Raw genomic sequence first — 18,264 nt, forward strand, 5'->3', positions numbered from 1 at the left:
CTGTGCTCATGTGGGTTTCCTCCCACATTCCACTGGCAGTGCTGGTAGGTGAACAGACCCTGATCTGAGTGTGCATGTATGTTTGTATCTGTCTGCTCTGCAGTGGGCTGGCATCCCATCCAGGGTGTATCCTGACTTACCCCTGTTACTTGCTAGATAGGCTCTGGCTTCCTCATGACCCTGTACTGTATAAAGCACTTTAGAAAATGGATGGATGGATTAATCTGATATTACCTAATATAGCGTCTTCCTCTTGTATGGTAATATTCAAGTACAGTTTCCTTAGAGTAACCACCTTACTGAATCCAACTGGTAGGGCACACACAATTCCTGGAGATGGACCCAGTACTAATTTCAGTTCCTGGCAGAAAATTAAAATTCAGAAAATTAGAAAAGGCGGTTTATTCATTAAACTCTAAGCTACTAACAGCCAACTTTCTGTAGTAAAACCGTGTTCAATATTCATGATTTCGCTTCTTTGCACAAAAGTGTTATAAGGTTTTACAATGTTATAAGGCACAACTGCATTAACATGACTTAACATGATTCTGGAGCAGTGCATCCTGGGTAATGCTTCAGTTGTTCAGTTTCCTTCAGGAAAGCGTAAGAAGTGGCTTGTATGTGGACCTGTTACCAGAGCAGTGCCTGTGCGCGACTCAGTGTTGTGTTGCCAGATAAAAGAAATATTATTAAAACAAATATCTTCCATGAATCCCTAAACTATCAATTTCAATTTACTTTCCTGTCAGTTATTCCTGTGAGGTAATAAACGTCATTACAAGACGATAGTGCTGCATTTTTTAACAATAATAAAAATAAGATCTAAAAGGAAAGAAAATGCACACAACAATGAAAAGAAAAACTTAGTCCAGTACATGGTAATCTGTTATATAGCAGTGATCTTATTAGTTTGCACATACAATAATTAGAATTATAGGGAGGACGGAATGCTTTTCTGAAGTTTTCAGTACTAATTTTCTTTAAAAATACTAATAACTAATATCACTTATTTCTGATATAGTTATAACAAAAATAATTATGGTTTTGTGAACTGTGGAACCACACATATTTTCCCGCAAGGCATTAAGTTCCATGTTTGAAAATTCACCATCTGAGGAGACCTCAAGGCACCTAACCCTCATAAATACCAAAGTGTTACTGTACACTGTACTAGTACACTAGAGGGCACAAGTGAATTTCAAATTGGCTTCTTTACGAAAGCAGCTGTAGGTGTGTGGAACATGCTGCCCAGTGATAGTGTTGAAGCCGATACCCTGACTTCATTCAAGACAGCTAGATGAGGTCCTCCAGTCAGGAAGGGAGGCACTCCTTTACACAAAGGGATGTGGGAGCATGGAACAAGCTAAATATCCAAGTTGTTTCACAAATGGAAACCACAGGGAAGTACATTTAAAAATGAGCATGGGAGACAGTAGCTCACACAAAGGGTGGTGGGATAGTTTTCTTTCAGGAAACAAATGGATGACATCCTGGGATCAATTCAGTACTAGCTACCAAATAAAAAAAAGGTCAGAATGCTGTTGTAGTGTGCTCTCATGAGGCACCAGTTCTGTAGGGGTTTGGGCATTTACTGGGACAATAATTAATTGTGGCAGTAAATCGCAAAATGATTCTTTTAATGGCCTTAGAATCCAACCATGCGGTATAACTCAAACAACGCACACACACAGGTACTAATACACTAAAATACATTTATTAATACATAGAAGGTGCATGTAAATCTAACAGATCTTATCGTGAGGGTAAGCAGAAAACAAAAGGTATATATTCATTCAGTTACAAAGAGTTACACATATCAAGAGGACATACATTCAGTATATCATTCATTTAGACCGTTTCTTGAATGAACTTGGTTACAACTTCTACATTAGATACTCAAAACAAGTACATAACTCTTAGGAATTAAATTGATATCAACTGGTTGGGATAACAATTGAATTCTCGAGCAGTAATGCAGTGAAGTTGAATACTCATCCAATCTCTGGGGATTCAGATCTCCCCCGGACAAAGAAACAGTTGCAGGCTTGTTGCTGTCCAATCCGTGCTCTCTGGCTAGGTGCCAAGCGGTGCTCGGTGCGGCTGGAGAGATTCCTGCTGCGCTGCTCTCTGAAGACCGGCTAGTTAGTGTTGGCTTTAACTAGCAAAGTTTGTGCACAGGAGAAAACTGACTGTGGGTCCCAGCTGGTCAGGAAGAAGAACGGTTCGTTCCTGATGAAACGCTAGTTCTGAATACTGATTCAGCTGTCCACAGTTCCGACCTGTTCACGAGGCCTGCTGCTGGTGCTAACCTCGGGTGGATCCTCTGGTTACGCGCTGGCAACCTCCGCTCTAGACTCTTAGAACAAGGAAAGTTCTGGCACTCGGACACACTGGCCGTTACATGGTGGTCCTGGCTGAGTCTCAGGATGGTCAGGAGGCGTGCTGCGAGAATGTCCTGCACTTCCCAACTGTTCTGGCCTGCGGGCCGTCCTGTCCTGGAATCATTCACACCCCTGGAATTGTTCTTTTTGGAATTCTTCTTCAGGCCCTCTGTGTTGCCTGTTTTTACCTGGAGGAACTTCAGGTCGTTCATTGGCTGAAAGTTTAATGGGCATCAGAGACCCACGTGGGTTACTCGGCCCTACCAGTTCCTGATTGGTTGATCAAGGTGAGATGTGAGTAACTCACCCCTGACACTTAGGAATGCAGTCCAGATGTCCATCTGGCACTCCCTAGACAGATAGGCGCCAATGGATGACCATTGATCATGATAGCCAGGCTTAGCTAAGTGCATCCCCATTTGGGAGCTGTCCCTTATCAAAGAAACCTTAAATCAGCCTGCATGAATAGCTTATCTGTGGCTGCACCACAGAGATGAAGAGAGAGATGGGGCCTCACTGGCAAGAGAGCGCAAAACTTAATTCCTGTATTTTAATAAGCCTTGCCGCTACAGGTGTAACAGTAATAGTATCATGAAATCTTTATTCCTCCCTGCAGTCTCACTCTCTAACAATGTAAAATAAATGCATTATGACATTATCCATAAACAAATATTTCTGGTAGTAGCTGATACATTAATGCTGCACACTGGTATCTTTCCGGGAGTGAATAGGATGTGCATATAAACTGTGCATCATGTGATACCTGTCAGTTACACCTTCAACAGGCTGACAGGGTTAGCTTGAGAATACCAGCAGAGTTAGAAGATGAGTGTTAGTTGTTGTGAAGCAGGGTTATGGAGTGGTGTAGCTTCTTCTACACTCTGTTGTGTTAAATCCTGCTTGACCTTAAAATGCCTTTTGTCTTGTGTTTTTGTGTGTGTGAATTACCTGAGTCAGGGTAGTGTCAGCAGGGTCTTGTCACAGTAGATGAGTGTATATACAGTGCCTTCAGAAAGTATTCACCCAGTGGAATTTTGTTGCATTTTGTTCCCATTACACCTCCACATTTTAACATTTTTTCCTCGTTTTAAGAACACTAAATTCAACACATTTATGAATCAAAAATATTTTTTATTCAAGAACATTTGTTTTTCAAAATGAAAGATTTACATTTCTCATTTACAAAAGTATTGTATTACAAGAGATTGTTTGTGTCTGCAGTTTCTCCCATTTCAGCCAAAAAGCTCTGCAACTCTGTCAGTGTTGGAGCTGGCCACTTTTGGTCACTTTTCTGACAATCACCATTCTTGTCCGGTTGCTCAATTTGGTAGGAGGGCCTGATCTTAGTAGTGTCTGGGTTTTGCCATGTTTTTTCTATTTAGTTACAATGGGATTTAACGGTGCTCCTAGGAAGGTTCAAAACTTTGCCAATCTTTTTATAACCTTCTCCAGTTTTTTTTCCTCCTAACAACTTCATCTCAAAGTTCCAAAGGTAGCTCCTTGGTCTTCATGACAGCAGGACTGATCTGATCTGCTGTTTCAGTGAGACCTCACAGTCAGTGATATCTATTGTGCAATCAAGCAATTGAACACCGGTGAATTTGAAATGAACACAGGTGTACCTTGTTAATGTATTTAGTGTGATCTCTCAAGATAATTGACCCAAATTAGGTTGTTGAAACAAAGGGAGTGAATACTTATCAATTAAGTAATTTTCCATTTTTATTTTTAATAGATGTCTTCAGAATTATAAATACTTAATTTCATTTGAACATTATAAAGAATTGCTTCTACAGGAGTGGAGAAAAACATTTAAATATGATTTAATTTGACTTTGCAACACAGCAGAATGAGAAATAAACAATGGGGTGTGAGTACTTTCTGAAGGCACTGTATATATAGCTTGTCCTGTCTGCAGTTGCATTGAAAAAAAAATTGAAGTATTACTAACGGTGCCAAAATAGATTTTCTTATTAAAAGAGATTCATACAGTATCTTATTCTTTATTATTTACCCTTTATTGCATAAATATTTCTTGTATTTGATATATATGCTCTCTTATCCACATAAATTAAACTCTGTGACAAGAACTATTTCTGTTTTAGTCAACTGTAAATAAGAGTATAGTCAAAATTTAACTGACCAGACGAACTCAAAATTGGGTGACTACAAAGTGACTATGACTAATAGACATTTTGGGAACAAGTAAAGGTTTGTTCCATGCTGAAAAGAGAAGAAAATAAATGTCTCGGCTGTGGAGCCTTCTTCGGATGTCACATGCTGACGCACCTACCCACTTGAACTAAAGACATTTTAGTTGACTTGACTTAGACTATGATTAAATAAAAAACCTGGTGACTAAATTGGTTTTTTTAAGTCACCTGACTGGAACTCTTCCCACACTGACTGTAGCTGAATGGTCTGTCTCCTGTGTGAATGCGCTGGTGCTTTTTTAAGTCATGCGATTGAATAAAACTCTTCCCACACTGACTGCAGATAAACGGTCTCTCTCCTGTGTGAATGCGCTGGTGGGCTATTAAGCTACTTGACTGACTAAAACTCTTCCCACACTGACTGCAGCTGAATGGTCTCTCTCCTGTGTGAATGCGCTGGTGCTTTTTTAAGTCATGCGATTGAATAAAACTCTTCCCACACTGACTGCAGCTGAACAGTCTCTCTTCTGTGTGAATGCGCTGGTGGGCTATTAAGCTACTTGACTGACTAAAACTCTTCCCACACTGACCACAGCTGAATGGTCTCTCTCCTGTGTGAATGCGCTGGTGGGTTATTAAGCTACTTGACCGACTAAAACTCTTTCCACACTGACTGCAGCTGAACGGTCTCTCTCCTGTGTGAATGCGCTGGTGTGATTGTAAGTGGCTTTTCTGACTAAAACTCTTCCCACACTGACTGCAACTGAATGCTCTCTCTCCTGTGTGAATGCGCCGGTGGGCTATTAAGCTACTTGACTGACTAAAACTCTTCCCACACTGACTGCAGCTGAATGGTCTCTCTCCTGTGTGAATGCGCTGGTGGGTTATTAAATTACTTGACTGACTAAAAGTCTTCCCACACTGACTACAGGTGAACAGTCTCTCTCCTGTGTGAATGCGCTGGTGGGTTATTAAGTTACATGACCAACTAAAACTCTTCCCACACTGACTGCAGCAGAATGGTCTCTCTCCTGTGTGAATGTGCTGGTGGGATTTTAAGGCATGTGACTGACTAAAACTCTTCCCACACTGACTGCAGCTGAATGGTGCCTCTCCTGTGTGAATGCGCTGGTGGGTTATTAAATTACTTGACTGTCTAAAAGTCTTCCCACACTGACTGCAGCTGAACGGTCTCTCTCCTGTGTGAATGTGCTGATGTTGTTTTAAGAGCTGCAAGTGACTAAAACTCTTCCCACAATGACTACATCTGAAAGGTCTCTCTCCCGTGTGAATACGCTGGTGTCTTTTAAAGTCACTTGACTGAATAAAACTCTTCCCACACTGACTGCAGCTGAATGGTCTCTCTCCCGTTTGAAGGTGCTGGTCGGGTTTTGATTTGCTAGACTGACAGAAACGCTGCTCCTCTCTGTGCCATAATGGCAGTTTGTCCACTCCATCTGAGCAAGGCCTTGAGTGATTCTTCCTCATTCTCTGATTGTACTGGGGTCTCTTATTCTGCCAATGCTCCATGGAATGGTCTTGCTCCGTGTGCTGAGATTTGTTTTCTCCACCATGTCCTTCAGTGTGCTGCTCAGCAGTGTGAATCATCCGGGGCTCCTTCTCCAGCTCTCTGAGACTAAAACTGTCTAGTTCATTCAGTTGTTCTCCTCTTTGCCCAAGAACAGACCTACTCTCCAGTTCATTAAAACTTTTAACAATTTTCTCAGTAACCAGATTAGTAAACCTGTGTGTAAAGCCATCAGATACTAAGGGATCATATGATTGTTTGAGTCTCTGCAATGACAGTCTCTCCACTTGAACAGAACAAGGCCTAATTATCAAGCCCTGTAGGAGCTGCTGTTGCTCCTCCCTGTACTGACTCCTCTCTGTGTGCTGTGACTCAGTACTGTTCTCTTCACCAGGTACATCAGTCTGCTGCTCTGCAGCGTCAATCAACTTGGACTTCATGTCCTGTTCTGTAAGATTTAAAACATCCAGTTCTTCACTGTGCTCTCGTACAGAGACACAGCCCAGTTCATTACAACCTTGTGTAATATTGTTCGAGTCCAGATTATTAATCTTATCTATAAAATCATCACATACTAAGAGCCCAGGTGTCTCACTCTCAGGCTCTGTCTTCATCATGGTCACAGAGTCCAGATCCTCGACACTCTGTCTGCTCTCTGTGTGCTGCTCACTGAGTGTCTCTTTCCCTTCTGCGACAGTGAGCTCTCTCTCCTGCACCAAACTGGAGCCCCACTCCTCCTCACTGTGCTGCTGTTCAAGAGGAGCCATGTCCCCAGCATCAGAGAGAGCACTGGTCTCTGTGCCTGTAAATACAGGAAAAGAAAACAATAACTTTATAATAATAATAAACTTTATTTTATATAGCACCTTTAAAGGTGGCTTCTCAAAGCACTTTACAGAAGGCCAACAACAAAAAAGACACAATATAAGCATGATGAGAATATAGTTAGACGAGTCAGTAGATGGTGGTACTAAGTCCAGTAGGAGCAGAGGGGTAAAGAACAGATAAATAAAGGCTCTTCTGAAGAAGAAGGTTTTGAGTCTGGATTTGAAGAAGCTTAGAGAAAGTGACTCTGATATCCTTGGGGAGAAAGTTCTAGAGCTTGGGGCAAAACAGGAGAAGGCCATGTCACCCATAGAGTGTAGAAGGACTGGGGGACAAATAGTTGAACACAATTAGAAGAGTGAAGGTTGTGAGGTGGGGAGTAGGGCGATAACTCAGACAGGTACTGAGGTGCCAAGCCATAGAGAGCCTTATAGGTAAGCAGGAGGATTGTTAAGCATCACAAAACTTGACAGGAAGCCAGTGCAAGGACTCCAGGATAGGAGTAATGTGAATACTTGCACTAGACAAACTGGAAATTACAGCATATTAACACTGCACTGACAGAGATGGGTAAATACAGACACACTGACTGGACACTGCAGCATATTAGCACTGCACTGAAAGGGGTTAATATAGACATGCTGACTGGACACTACAGTACATTAACACTGCACTAAGAGAGGGGTTCATACAGACACACTGACTGGACACTACAGTACTTTAACACTGCACTGAGACGGAGGCATTTATACAGCCATGGACTGCTCAGAGAAGGGGGGTAAATACAGACAGACTGACAGACAGGACACTACAGTACATTAGCACTGCACTGAGAGAGAGCGGTTAATACAGACACACTGACTGGACACTACAGAACATTAACACTGCACTGAGTGACAGGTTAATACAGACATGCTGACTGGACACTACAGTACATTAACACTGCATTGAGAAAGAGAGGGATTAATACAGACACACTGACTGCATATTATAGTACTTTAAAACTGCACGGAGAGAGGTAGGTTAATACATAGACACTGACTGGACACTACAGTACATTAACACTACACTGAGACAGAGAGGGGTTAATACAAACACACTGACTGGACACTCCAGTATATTAACACTGCACTGAGAGAGAGAGGGGTTGATTCACACACACTGACTGCACACTACAATATATTAACACTGCACTGAGAGAGAGGGGTTAATACAGACACACTGACTGGACACTACAGTACATTAACACTGCACTGAGAGAGAGGGGTTAATACAGACACACTGACTGGACACTACAGTACATTAACACTGCACTGAGAGAGAGGGGGGTTAATACATACATACTGACTGGACACTACAGCACATTAACACTACACTGAGAGACAGTGTTCAATCAATCTTTATTGACAGAAAAAATAAAGAAAGTATGAATCTTGATTCTTAGGACCCCACCTTAAAAATTATTAAAATAAAATCATAATTGGAATATTAATTTTTTATTCACAATCCTGCACGTTTCCAAAACACCAATGCTTTTCAAATGTTCCACAGTCATTATGAGATAATATAAAACATATATTTTAACGACATCCTGCTCTTCACCAACCCTTCAAACATCCTCACCAAGTCTACAGACCCGGAACCAGAGATCTTATTTTTCAGAGTCTTGTAGATGGTGAGTTTGGCCTGGCCCAGTAGAAAGTTGGCGAGGAGGGTCTGAGTTTTTTGTTTTTTCGTATGACCCACCCCGAACATGAAAATAATGTAATTGAAGGCCAGGCCAAGGTTGATGAAGAGCCAAATCAACACGGCAAACATGGGCGACAGGTGGGGGCAGGCACTGTAGTAGTGGAACACCGTCTCCCTCTGAGCGCAGAAGGGACAGGCCCCTTTTGTTGAGGGGAAATCTGTAGAGGCTACCCCAGGCAGGCCGGACACCATCTGGCACCCCCAGACGAGCCCTCCAGGGAGTGTCAGGGAGTGCAGACAGCTGGGCTTGGTGTCTAGATGTTACAACTAGTCTATATAGACACTTCCCCCCAACACCAGCCAGAGACCTCTCCTCTGAAGCAAGGGACTCAAGGAGAGATCCTGTCGGCCCGGGACTGAGTGCAGGAGACACTAGCAGACCAGGGAAAGGAGGCTGTGTGGTTGGAAGGTGGCGTTCCTCAAACAGATCCTGGACTAGCAGCATCTCCTCAAGAGGCAGAGCAGAGCAGAGCAAAGCTGAGTAAGAAACCCGTCCACACACCGCCGCGAGTGTAGTCCCAGAGCGTCACATGCCCACTCCATGCTGCGCCAGCAGTCCTGATCCACGTCAAGCAGGTGGTGGAGTTGTGTGACATTGGCGCGGACCAGTCTGCTGGTAAAGTCCAAGGAGCGGCCCAGTTCTGTGTCCATTCACGGATTGTGTACTAGTGGCTCTCAGAGTGTCCAGTATAGACTGGGCCGCTCCTCCTCTCTCCGCACGTGCAGATGCCGCCAGGCTTTCAGGAGACTACGCTGGAAAGGCTGCAGTGGAGACAGGTCAACCCTGCTGGTGTCCATCAGGAAGAGAACAGAGTCGATCCCGAAGTGTCCTGCTAGACGCAACAGGGTGAAGGTCAGCTCCTTCCAGGACAGCGAGGCCGGGCCATACAGCAGCTTCTGTACTGCCTGCATACGAAAGGCGTCCACCCGGCTCCGGATGTCAACGAGTCCTTGTCCTCCGTCCTCTCTGGGCAAATAGAGGACACCCCTCCACAGCCAGTGCAGTCCATCCCAGAAGAAGTCGAGAAGCGTGGCCTGCAGCTCCTCGATCAGTCCAGCTGCTGGCTCCAGGCACAGCAGGCAATGCCACAACATTGAAGCCACCAGGGTGTTGACAATCAGAACCCGGCCTTTGTAGGAGATCTGGGAGAGCAGCCAGCGCCAGCGGTCCAGCCGACCTTTCACTTTTTCGAGGAGCCCCTCCCAGTTCTTCCTCACACTGGCCTTGTCCCCCAGGTACAACCCCAGGTATTTGAGTCCTCCTCTGGTCCAGCTGAACCTCTCTGGCAAGACTGGGGGACCCGTCTCGCTCCACTCTCCCAGGAGTAGGGCGCTACTCTTGGCCCAGTTTACTTTGGCTGATGATAGCCACTGGAAATCATTCAAAGTTGTCTGTAGCGCCCTGACATCCTGTTCTCCTCCGACCACGACCATGATGTCATCAGCGTATGCCAACATCTTGACAGTAGAATTGGGGCAGCCCGGGATGGACAGCCCCTTGATGACCCGGCGCAGCTGATGTAGCAGAGGTTCAATGGCAAGGGAGTAGAGCATTCCTGAGAGTGCACAGCCCTGCCTGACTCCCCTCTGCACTGGAAACGGAGCACTCAGCCCTCTGTTGACCTTTAGCACACTGAAGATGTCACTGTACAGCACCTGAATCATGGCAACAAAGACAGAGCTGAATCCGAAAAACCTCATGGTTCTCCACAAATACTGATGTTCAACCCTATCAAAGGCCTTTTCCTGGTCTAACGAAATGAGACCAGTATCTAAACCCAATAGTCTGGAGGTGGCCACAACATCTCAAATCAGAAATATATTATCAAAGATTGTCCTTCTGGGTACACAGTACGATTGTTCGGACTGCACCACTGATCCCAGCACCACCCTCAGCCTGTTGGCCAGAGCTTTGGACAGGATTTTATAATCCACACACAGCAGGGCAACAGGTCTCCAGTTCTTAATGTCACACAGGTCCCCTTTCTTAGGCAGCAGGGTGACAACAGCTCTCCTGCAGCTCAGTGGCAGGTCCCCGTGCTCCAGACTTTCCGAGAACACATCCAGCAGGTCAGGTCCCAGCACGGCCCAGAAGGCACAGTAGAATTTGGCCGGCAAGCCATCAAGGCCAGGGGTCATACCATTACTCAAGACACTGAGTGCAGTGGAGAGCTCCTCCAGGGATAGAGGCCTCTCCGGCCATGCCCCCTCCTCTTCGGGGACCTGTGGAAGGTCTTCAAGGAACCTGCGTGTGCAGACCAAGTCCTCACTTGCCTCGCTGGAGAAGAGTGTCTTGTAGAACTGCATGGTCCTCTCCTGGATCTGCCCAGCCTCGTGCAGCTCCTGCCCTGTCTCCGAGCGCAGGCAGAGGTTCTGCCTGCTCTGGCCCGGTTTCTTCTCTAGGCCAAAGAAGTAGCGAGTCGGGGCGTCTACCTGTGATGCACTCTGAACCCTAGATTTTATTAGAGCTCCCTGTACTTTTGTGTCCAGAAGGCCAATGAGTGATTCTTTTTGAGTGTGGAGGTTATCAATTAGCCTCCTGTCTGCACAACACTCCAGAGCCTGGTGGAGCTCCAGAATGTCTCTCTCCAGAGCCTTCATGGACTCACGGATACCTCTCGTGACAATTCCAGTGTACTGCTGGTGGAACTGGCGAATCTGCACCTTCCCAGTATCCCACTACTGCCTCAGGGAGACAAAGTGGGCTTTCTGACTCCTCCACTGCTACCAGAAGAACACGAGGCAGTCACAGAAGTGAGCATCGTCAAGCAGTTGGGTATTAAAGTGCCAGTAGGCACTGCGGGACCTCACTGATGGGACGACGACTGTGCAGATGGTGAGACAGTTGTCCGACAGGCCCACTGGACAGATGGGAGTACTGCTTGACGATGCTGTAATGATGTTTACGGCAGTAGATGCGGTCAAGCCTGGCCAGAGAGAGGGTGTTCCCTCAGACCTGGGCCCAGGTGTACTGCCTCGTGTCCCCATGACATCTCCTCCAGATGTCAGTGAGGTCAGATTTGACAAGGATCCTGCGCAGCTCCCTGGCCGACAGGCCATGTGGCTCTCCGTGATTCCTGCATAATTCCTGTCCAGTGTGCTGCTCTCTGTGCAGTTAAAATCATCCCCCAGGAAGACCAGCTCTTCAGGCTGGCAGGTCACCAGCGCATTTTCAAGCTCCCTGAAGAAGGTGACCCTCTCTCCGCCGTCTGTGGATGCGTAAATGTTAATAAAAACAAAGGTTTTCTTCCTGTAAACTACTCGCATGAGTCAAAGGCGACCTTTCACAACCTCATGGACGGCGATAGAGAGGGGCTTGAACCCCACAGAGAACAGCACCGTGATCCCCGCGCTCACAGGGGACCCATGATTGTACACAATGTCCCCCTGCCACTCCCGCTGCCAGGCAATGATGTTGGAGCTGTCGGTGTGGGTCTCCTGCAGGAACGTCACCTGCAGGCTGTTTTCTTTGATGACCTCCAACACCGCAGCTCGCTTCAAAGCCCTCCGGCACCCATTGGTGTTCAAACTCCCTATTCTAATGCCGCCCATGTTTGCGGAAAAGAAAAAAAGAAACAACATAAAACACAAACAGACACATAGCACGCAGACGGATAGTGATGTGATGTAAGAGACGGGACTCATTCGTGCTGAGGTGCATTCCGCGGTCCTGCCCTGATCTTACCCAATAAGCTCTTCAGGCACCATCTCTCTTGATCGCTGAAGTCATTCGCACCTGAGCCTTTTCAGATGGTGGGTCGCGGAGAGGACAAAGAGCTCAGTGTCGGGAAAAAAGTCCTCGACCACAGTTCCCCTCTTACCTTTAGTCTTCTCTAAGAACTCCCTGATGCTCTGGAAACTGTAGCCTACTCTGCAGCTCTGCCGGGCCGAGGAGCCCGAGGCGAGAGAGGAGTCTGGGAAGCCGCCCTCGTCATCGTTGCTCCCGGACTCCGAGGAGCTCCGGGCGGCGGCGGCGAGGACACTCCAGCGCGTCCTTACTCTCCCAGTGTCGGAGTCACTCGCGGCCCCTGGGCCGGCGACAGAGCCGCCCTCCACCGAGCTCTCTGTGCTGTGCTTTTTCTGCACCGCACTCTGCATAGATTTTTTCGTGCGCTTTCTCCACGGTGTCTTAAAACCATTGTCTATTTTTCTGGATGTTAATTAATTTCCTCCCCACACTGTGTCTACAGTTTTCGCTGCCACTTGTGACGAGTTTTCCTCCGTCGGTGTCACTGCCTGCTCTCTCTCCCTGACTCTCCTGAGCAGCGGGGCTCTGCAGCTCCCCTGCTCCGCCAGCGCTCGTATCTTGCTCCCCGGTGTGGGGAGCTCCCATCTGAGGGCTGAGGTGGTCCACTCTTTGCTATCTGTTCTCCTGCATGGGACACCACCAGCTCGGGCTCACCTGCCCCCTCCAGCGATCTCCTCTCCTGCACCCCGGCCGTGGGCTCTGCCTCCCTGCTGCCTCCCTGCACTGCTCCACTCCCCGCTGCCTGACACTGTCTCCTGGCCTCCTGGCAATTCTTCACCACATGCCCCTCGCTCCCGCACCTGAAGCACTTCGTCAATTCCAAAGTCACGAATACAACATAATCACAGGTGTCAATCCGAAATTTAAGATCCACATTGATCTCTTCCATGGGGTTTTTTTAAGATCACGTAGACTTGTCTTCGGAAAGAGATGACATGCTTCAGTTGAAGTCCCCTGCAGCCCAGAGGGACCCTCCTGATCGGAGAGACCACCTGTCCGTAACAGGACAGCTCCCTCTACAGCAGCTCGTTTCTCATGAACGGAGGCACATTGGAGAGGGTGATCTTCCGAGCTGGGGCTGTGAACGGCAGCACCGGGGTGAAGGTGCCGTCCAGGACAACCCACTTTACCACCAGGGCATTTGCCAGATCAATAGATTGCAGGAAAATAACTATCCCTCCACTCATGCGGGAAGCGGACTTGATGTTCCTGCAGCCCACAACCTTCCCAACCGCAAGAACGCACCTCTCCAGCGGTTCATACAGACACACTGACTGGACGCTACAGTACATTAACACTGCACTGAGAGAGGTTCATACAGGCACACTGACTGGAAACTCCAGTACATTAACACTACACTGCAATCAGAGAAAGGGGTTAATACAGACACACTGACTGACTGGACACTACAGTGCATTAACACTGCACTGAGAGAGAGGGGGGTTAATACAGACACACTGACTGGACACTACAGTACATTAACACTGCACTGAGAGAGAGGGGTGAATACAGACACACTGACTGGACACTACAGTACTTTAACACTGCACTGAAAAAGGGGTTAATACAGACATGCTGACTGGACACTACAGTACATCAACACTGCACTGAGGGGGGGGGGGTTAATACAGACACACTGACTGGACACTACAGTACATCAACACTGCACTGAGAGGGGGGGGGTTAATACAGACACAGTGACTGGACACTACAGTACATTAACAATGCACTGAGAGGGGAGGGGGGGTTAATACAGACACACTGACTGGACACTACAGTACATTAACACTACACTGAGACAGAGAGGGTTTAATATAGACACACTGACTGGACACTACAGTACATTAACACTGCACTGAGAGAGAGAGGGGTTGATTCACACACACTGACTGGACACTACAGTACATTAACACTACACTGAGACAGAGAGGGTTTAATATAGACACACTGACTGGATACTACAGTACATTAACACTGTACTGAGAGAGAGAGGGGTTGATTCACACACACTGACTGGACACTACAGTACATGAACACTGCACTGAGAGAGAGAGGGCTTGATACAGACACACTGACTAGACACTACAGTACATTAACACTGCACAGAGAGAGAGGGGGGTTAATACAGACACACTGACTGGACACTCCAGTACATTAACACTGCACTGAGAGAGAGAGGGGTTAATACAGACACACTGACTGGACACTACAGTACATTAACACTACACTGAGACAGAGAGGGTTTAATAAAGACACACTGACTGGACACTACAGTACATTAACACTGCACTGAGAGAGAGAGGGGGGTTAATACAGACACACTGACTGGACACTACAGTACATGAACACTGCACTGAGGGGGGGGGGGGGTTAATACAGACACACTGTCTGGACACTACAGTACATGAACACTGCACTGAGAGAGAGGGGGCTTGATACAGACACACTGACTAGACACTACAGTACATTACCACTGCACTGAGGGGGGGGGGGGGGGGTTAATACAGACACACTGACTGGACACTACAGTACATTAACACTGCAGAGAGAGAGGGGGGTTAATACAGACACACTGACTGGACACTCCAGTACATTAACACTGCACTGAGAGAGAGAGGGGTGAATACAGACACACTGACTGGACACTACAGTACATTAACACTACACTGAGACAGAGAGGGTTTAATAAAGACATACTGACTAGACACTACAGTACATTAACACTTTATACAAACAAGGACAAACTGGAAATTACAGCATATTAACACTGCACTGACAGAGAGGGGTAAATACAGCCATACTGACTGGACACTCCAGTACATTAACACTGCACTGAGAGAGGGGTTAATACAGACATACTTACTTCACAGTACGGTACATAAACAATGCACTAAGAGAGAGAGGGATTAATACAGATATAGTGGATTAATATTCCAGAGGAGTTAATACAGACACAGACCTCACCAGTGAGGAAGTTATAGACACTGGTTTTAAACACACACACATACTCTGACTTCATACACGTCACCACACTGACCTGACAACAGTTTCATGTCCATTTCTTCTTTTATTTCTGCAGTGACTTCACAGGGAAGCGTCTGGGTACCCTGATCTCCTCTTGCTCCCGAATCCTCCTCCCACAGCTGCAATCTCCACTTCAAGCTCTCGTTTTCCTTCTTCAGCTGCGCCATTTCACTCCCGACAATGTCCTGCACACACTGTGTGATTTTAAACACGGCCCGTCTCACCAGGACCTGGGAGACGCTGCGGAGTTTGTTTTCAAACTCGTTCTGAGTCAGACATCCTGTTTCCAAAAACTTCTGACACTTCATACACGATCGATTTGAGCAAAACGTGCATGAACGAGTCAAGCTGGATTTCCAGATTTAACAAGTACTCCGCCATCCTTCTTCAGAGTCGATCAGAAACAAAGGCTGACTTGCGATGTTTAAACAGAACAGCTTCTTTATTTTTATTCTTCACAGATTCTGTTGTCAGGGCTGTGCTCTGTTCAAGCATAAACACAGCTGACAAGATGCTACGTTTTCAGAAACTGAAGTTATTAAAAAAAACAACTTTCTTCTTTATAGAAAGAAAATCATTCAAGCACCCACAGCTATGTTGTGTAGCGCCGTGTGATGACGTCATTCGTTAGCGCGGCCGCGACTTCAAAACAATCGAGAAGCGGAGCTGAGAAAGAGGAGTTTCTGCAGCCTGATATAAACTTAACTGCACCTCCTAGCGCCACCTAGTCAAGAGGAGTGAATCACCTGCGACTTGCGCCGTTCGTAAGTGTGAATTTTGTGAAACGGAACATATTTACTGTTTTGCCCTTCCACAACGAAAACGTCTCCCTTTGCAGGTTTTTGGTTAAAGAAAAAAAATGCTGTCATATTCTTCCCAGCTGGCAGTATTTATTCTGCAACATAAGCAAGATTTGTATTTCATATTTCGCAAATTGTATGAATTTCTCGAAAAACACGTTGTTCCAAGAAAGGAAATAAATACTTCTAGTAACAAAATCAAGCCATATGTGATTGTCCTTAATGATACATTCTGTATGACAAGACAGGAAGAAAGGCACCTCAGGATTTCAGACACAGGATCTCCTGTATATTGAGAGAAGTTTATACCATCTGTCAGTTTTCATGTCCAAGGAGCTCAATTTGCATTCCATGTACAACAGCGTGTCCTCTACACCCGCCACTGAAGCACAGCACAGGCTCAGCATCTTGACATCTTCCTAACAGAGACACGTAGAGACCTTTTGGTGGGCAGTGGCTCAAAAGGGGAGAAGAGACCATTTCTGGAGCAGGATTTGTTACGTTGGAGTATTCTGGACACAAATCAGTGCCCGCTTTTATTTCTGTTTTTTTTTTAATTTTACAGAAAGTTTAAATGTGACTTTGAAGGCATTATAATTCACAACCATGGCAAAAAATGGTTGTCCATAATTGTTGATTATGTTTGATTAACAGACAAAATATGACAACCCCTCTACTGAGCATATACTTTATTTTCCTGATGTAACACATCTTAACAAGAGGGCAAAGTAAATAAAATAATTAGCATCTAATTGCATGCAATACCAAATGCAATCTCTTTCCATCTTAAGAGCAAGGGTTCACATGATACATCAATTCAATTTTTTTTTCCCAAAAAAGTGTCTATTGTGGGACGAATACTGCTTGAGCAGCCTCTGTTCCTCAACCACCTGGCTCAGGTCTCGATGGAGTACATGTTTCTATGAGGCTGAATTGTCTTAGTTCAGGGATCTTCTTTACGAAATAAAGGATGGCTTTCTACCTGCTCAAGCTATTGTCGACACTGTGCGGGAGGTTGACGATGAGCTGTCTGGCAGTTAGATCCTGCAGGACTTTGAGCAACTCAAACTCAGCCTCCTGGACAGCTGGCTGGAGAAGCTGTGACAGGTGCATGGCTCAGGGAGATGACAGTGAAGACGGGGGACCATGGGGTGAGCCTTCTGGGGTGCACCACCATCGTGTTCCACAGGCTGGTTGTGGCAAAGCAGTTCAGGGCACCGGTCTTGGATGTGGTTTGGGGAAAAATCTTTCCCCACTTCGAGCCGGCATGGCTGTGGGTATGTCTGAGGCTGCCTTTCCTGCCCCAGAGGTTGAAGCAGCTCGACAATTTCATCCAACATAATTGCATTTTATGAAAATGGTGCTGCAGCAAATTCTGTATGTCTGTTGTGTCCCACAGCTTGTGAGAAGAAGAGAGAGACCCCTATCTCTTTTGCCTTCCGTTACTCCCACTCAGGGGTCTTTCCACTGACTCTGTGAGGGGCAGGTGTGTCCAGTAGATTATCGAGTGGAAGTTAGGGATGTTGGAGATGCAGCTCCTTGCATTCACAACAAGAGTCACCAGCAGCAGCAGCAGTAGTGCCTGCAGCTTTCCATTCTGTAGTGGTTTCGCCTAAACGAAAGGTTTCCCAAGCGGAAACAAACCACCTTTATTCGCATGCTTCTCAACTGCATAAAGGTCCCTAGCGACAGGCCATCTTTTCTCAATGTATTTCTGGTGTTTCATGGCATCTCGTACCAAATGCACTTTCCTTCTGTACACGGAGCTGATCACTTGAAATTTGGCTGTGCAGAGAGACCAAGATGAGCTTTGTCGACTCCAAAGCAGCTCCTTTGTAAAATGCTGTTTGTTCACATCACTTATGTGGGGCTTATACACGGCGGTCTCTAAAGGTCTTTGCTACCTGATAGTGGGGCATTGCAGTAGTCTAACCTGCTGTATGCAAGAGCATGCATTAATTTCTCTGTGTCTTGAGTGGAGAGAAACTGCCTTAGTTTTGCAATTTTTCTCAACTGTAGGAAGTATGTTTTGATACTCTTTTAACATGAGAGTTAA

General features: G+C 46.1%; 1 protein-coding gene across 2 annotated transcripts in view; it reads right to left on the reverse strand.

Moving 5' to 3' along the window:
- Positions 1–1,700: 1,700 nt before the first annotated feature.
- Positions 1,701–18,264, reverse strand: part of LOC148805243 (uncharacterized) — a 132,921-nt gene continuing 116,357 nt past the window's right edge. The window contains exons 1-2 of one of the 2 annotated variants that reach the window (XM_088909754.1): positions 15,422–15,974; positions 1,701–6,864 (exon numbers count right to left, since the gene is read on the reverse strand). In XM_088909754.1, the coding sequence (XP_088765880.1) occupies positions 4,754–6,864; positions 15,422–15,716 (2,406 nt within the window). In that variant the 5' untranslated portion in view covers positions 15,717–15,974 and the 3' untranslated portion in view covers positions 1,701–4,753. Of the gene's footprint in view, positions 6,865–15,421; positions 15,975–18,264 lie in introns of those variants that run through there. The other variant, XM_088909753.1, reaches the window with a different exon arrangement.

This window comes from Atractosteus spatula, unplaced genomic scaffold (genome assembly GCF_055471065.1).
Source record: "Atractosteus spatula isolate fAtrSpa1 unplaced genomic scaffold, fAtrSpa1.hap1 Scaffold_77, whole genome shotgun sequence".
NCBI classification, from domain to species: domain Eukaryota; kingdom Metazoa; phylum Chordata; class Actinopteri; order Semionotiformes; family Lepisosteidae; genus Atractosteus; species Atractosteus spatula.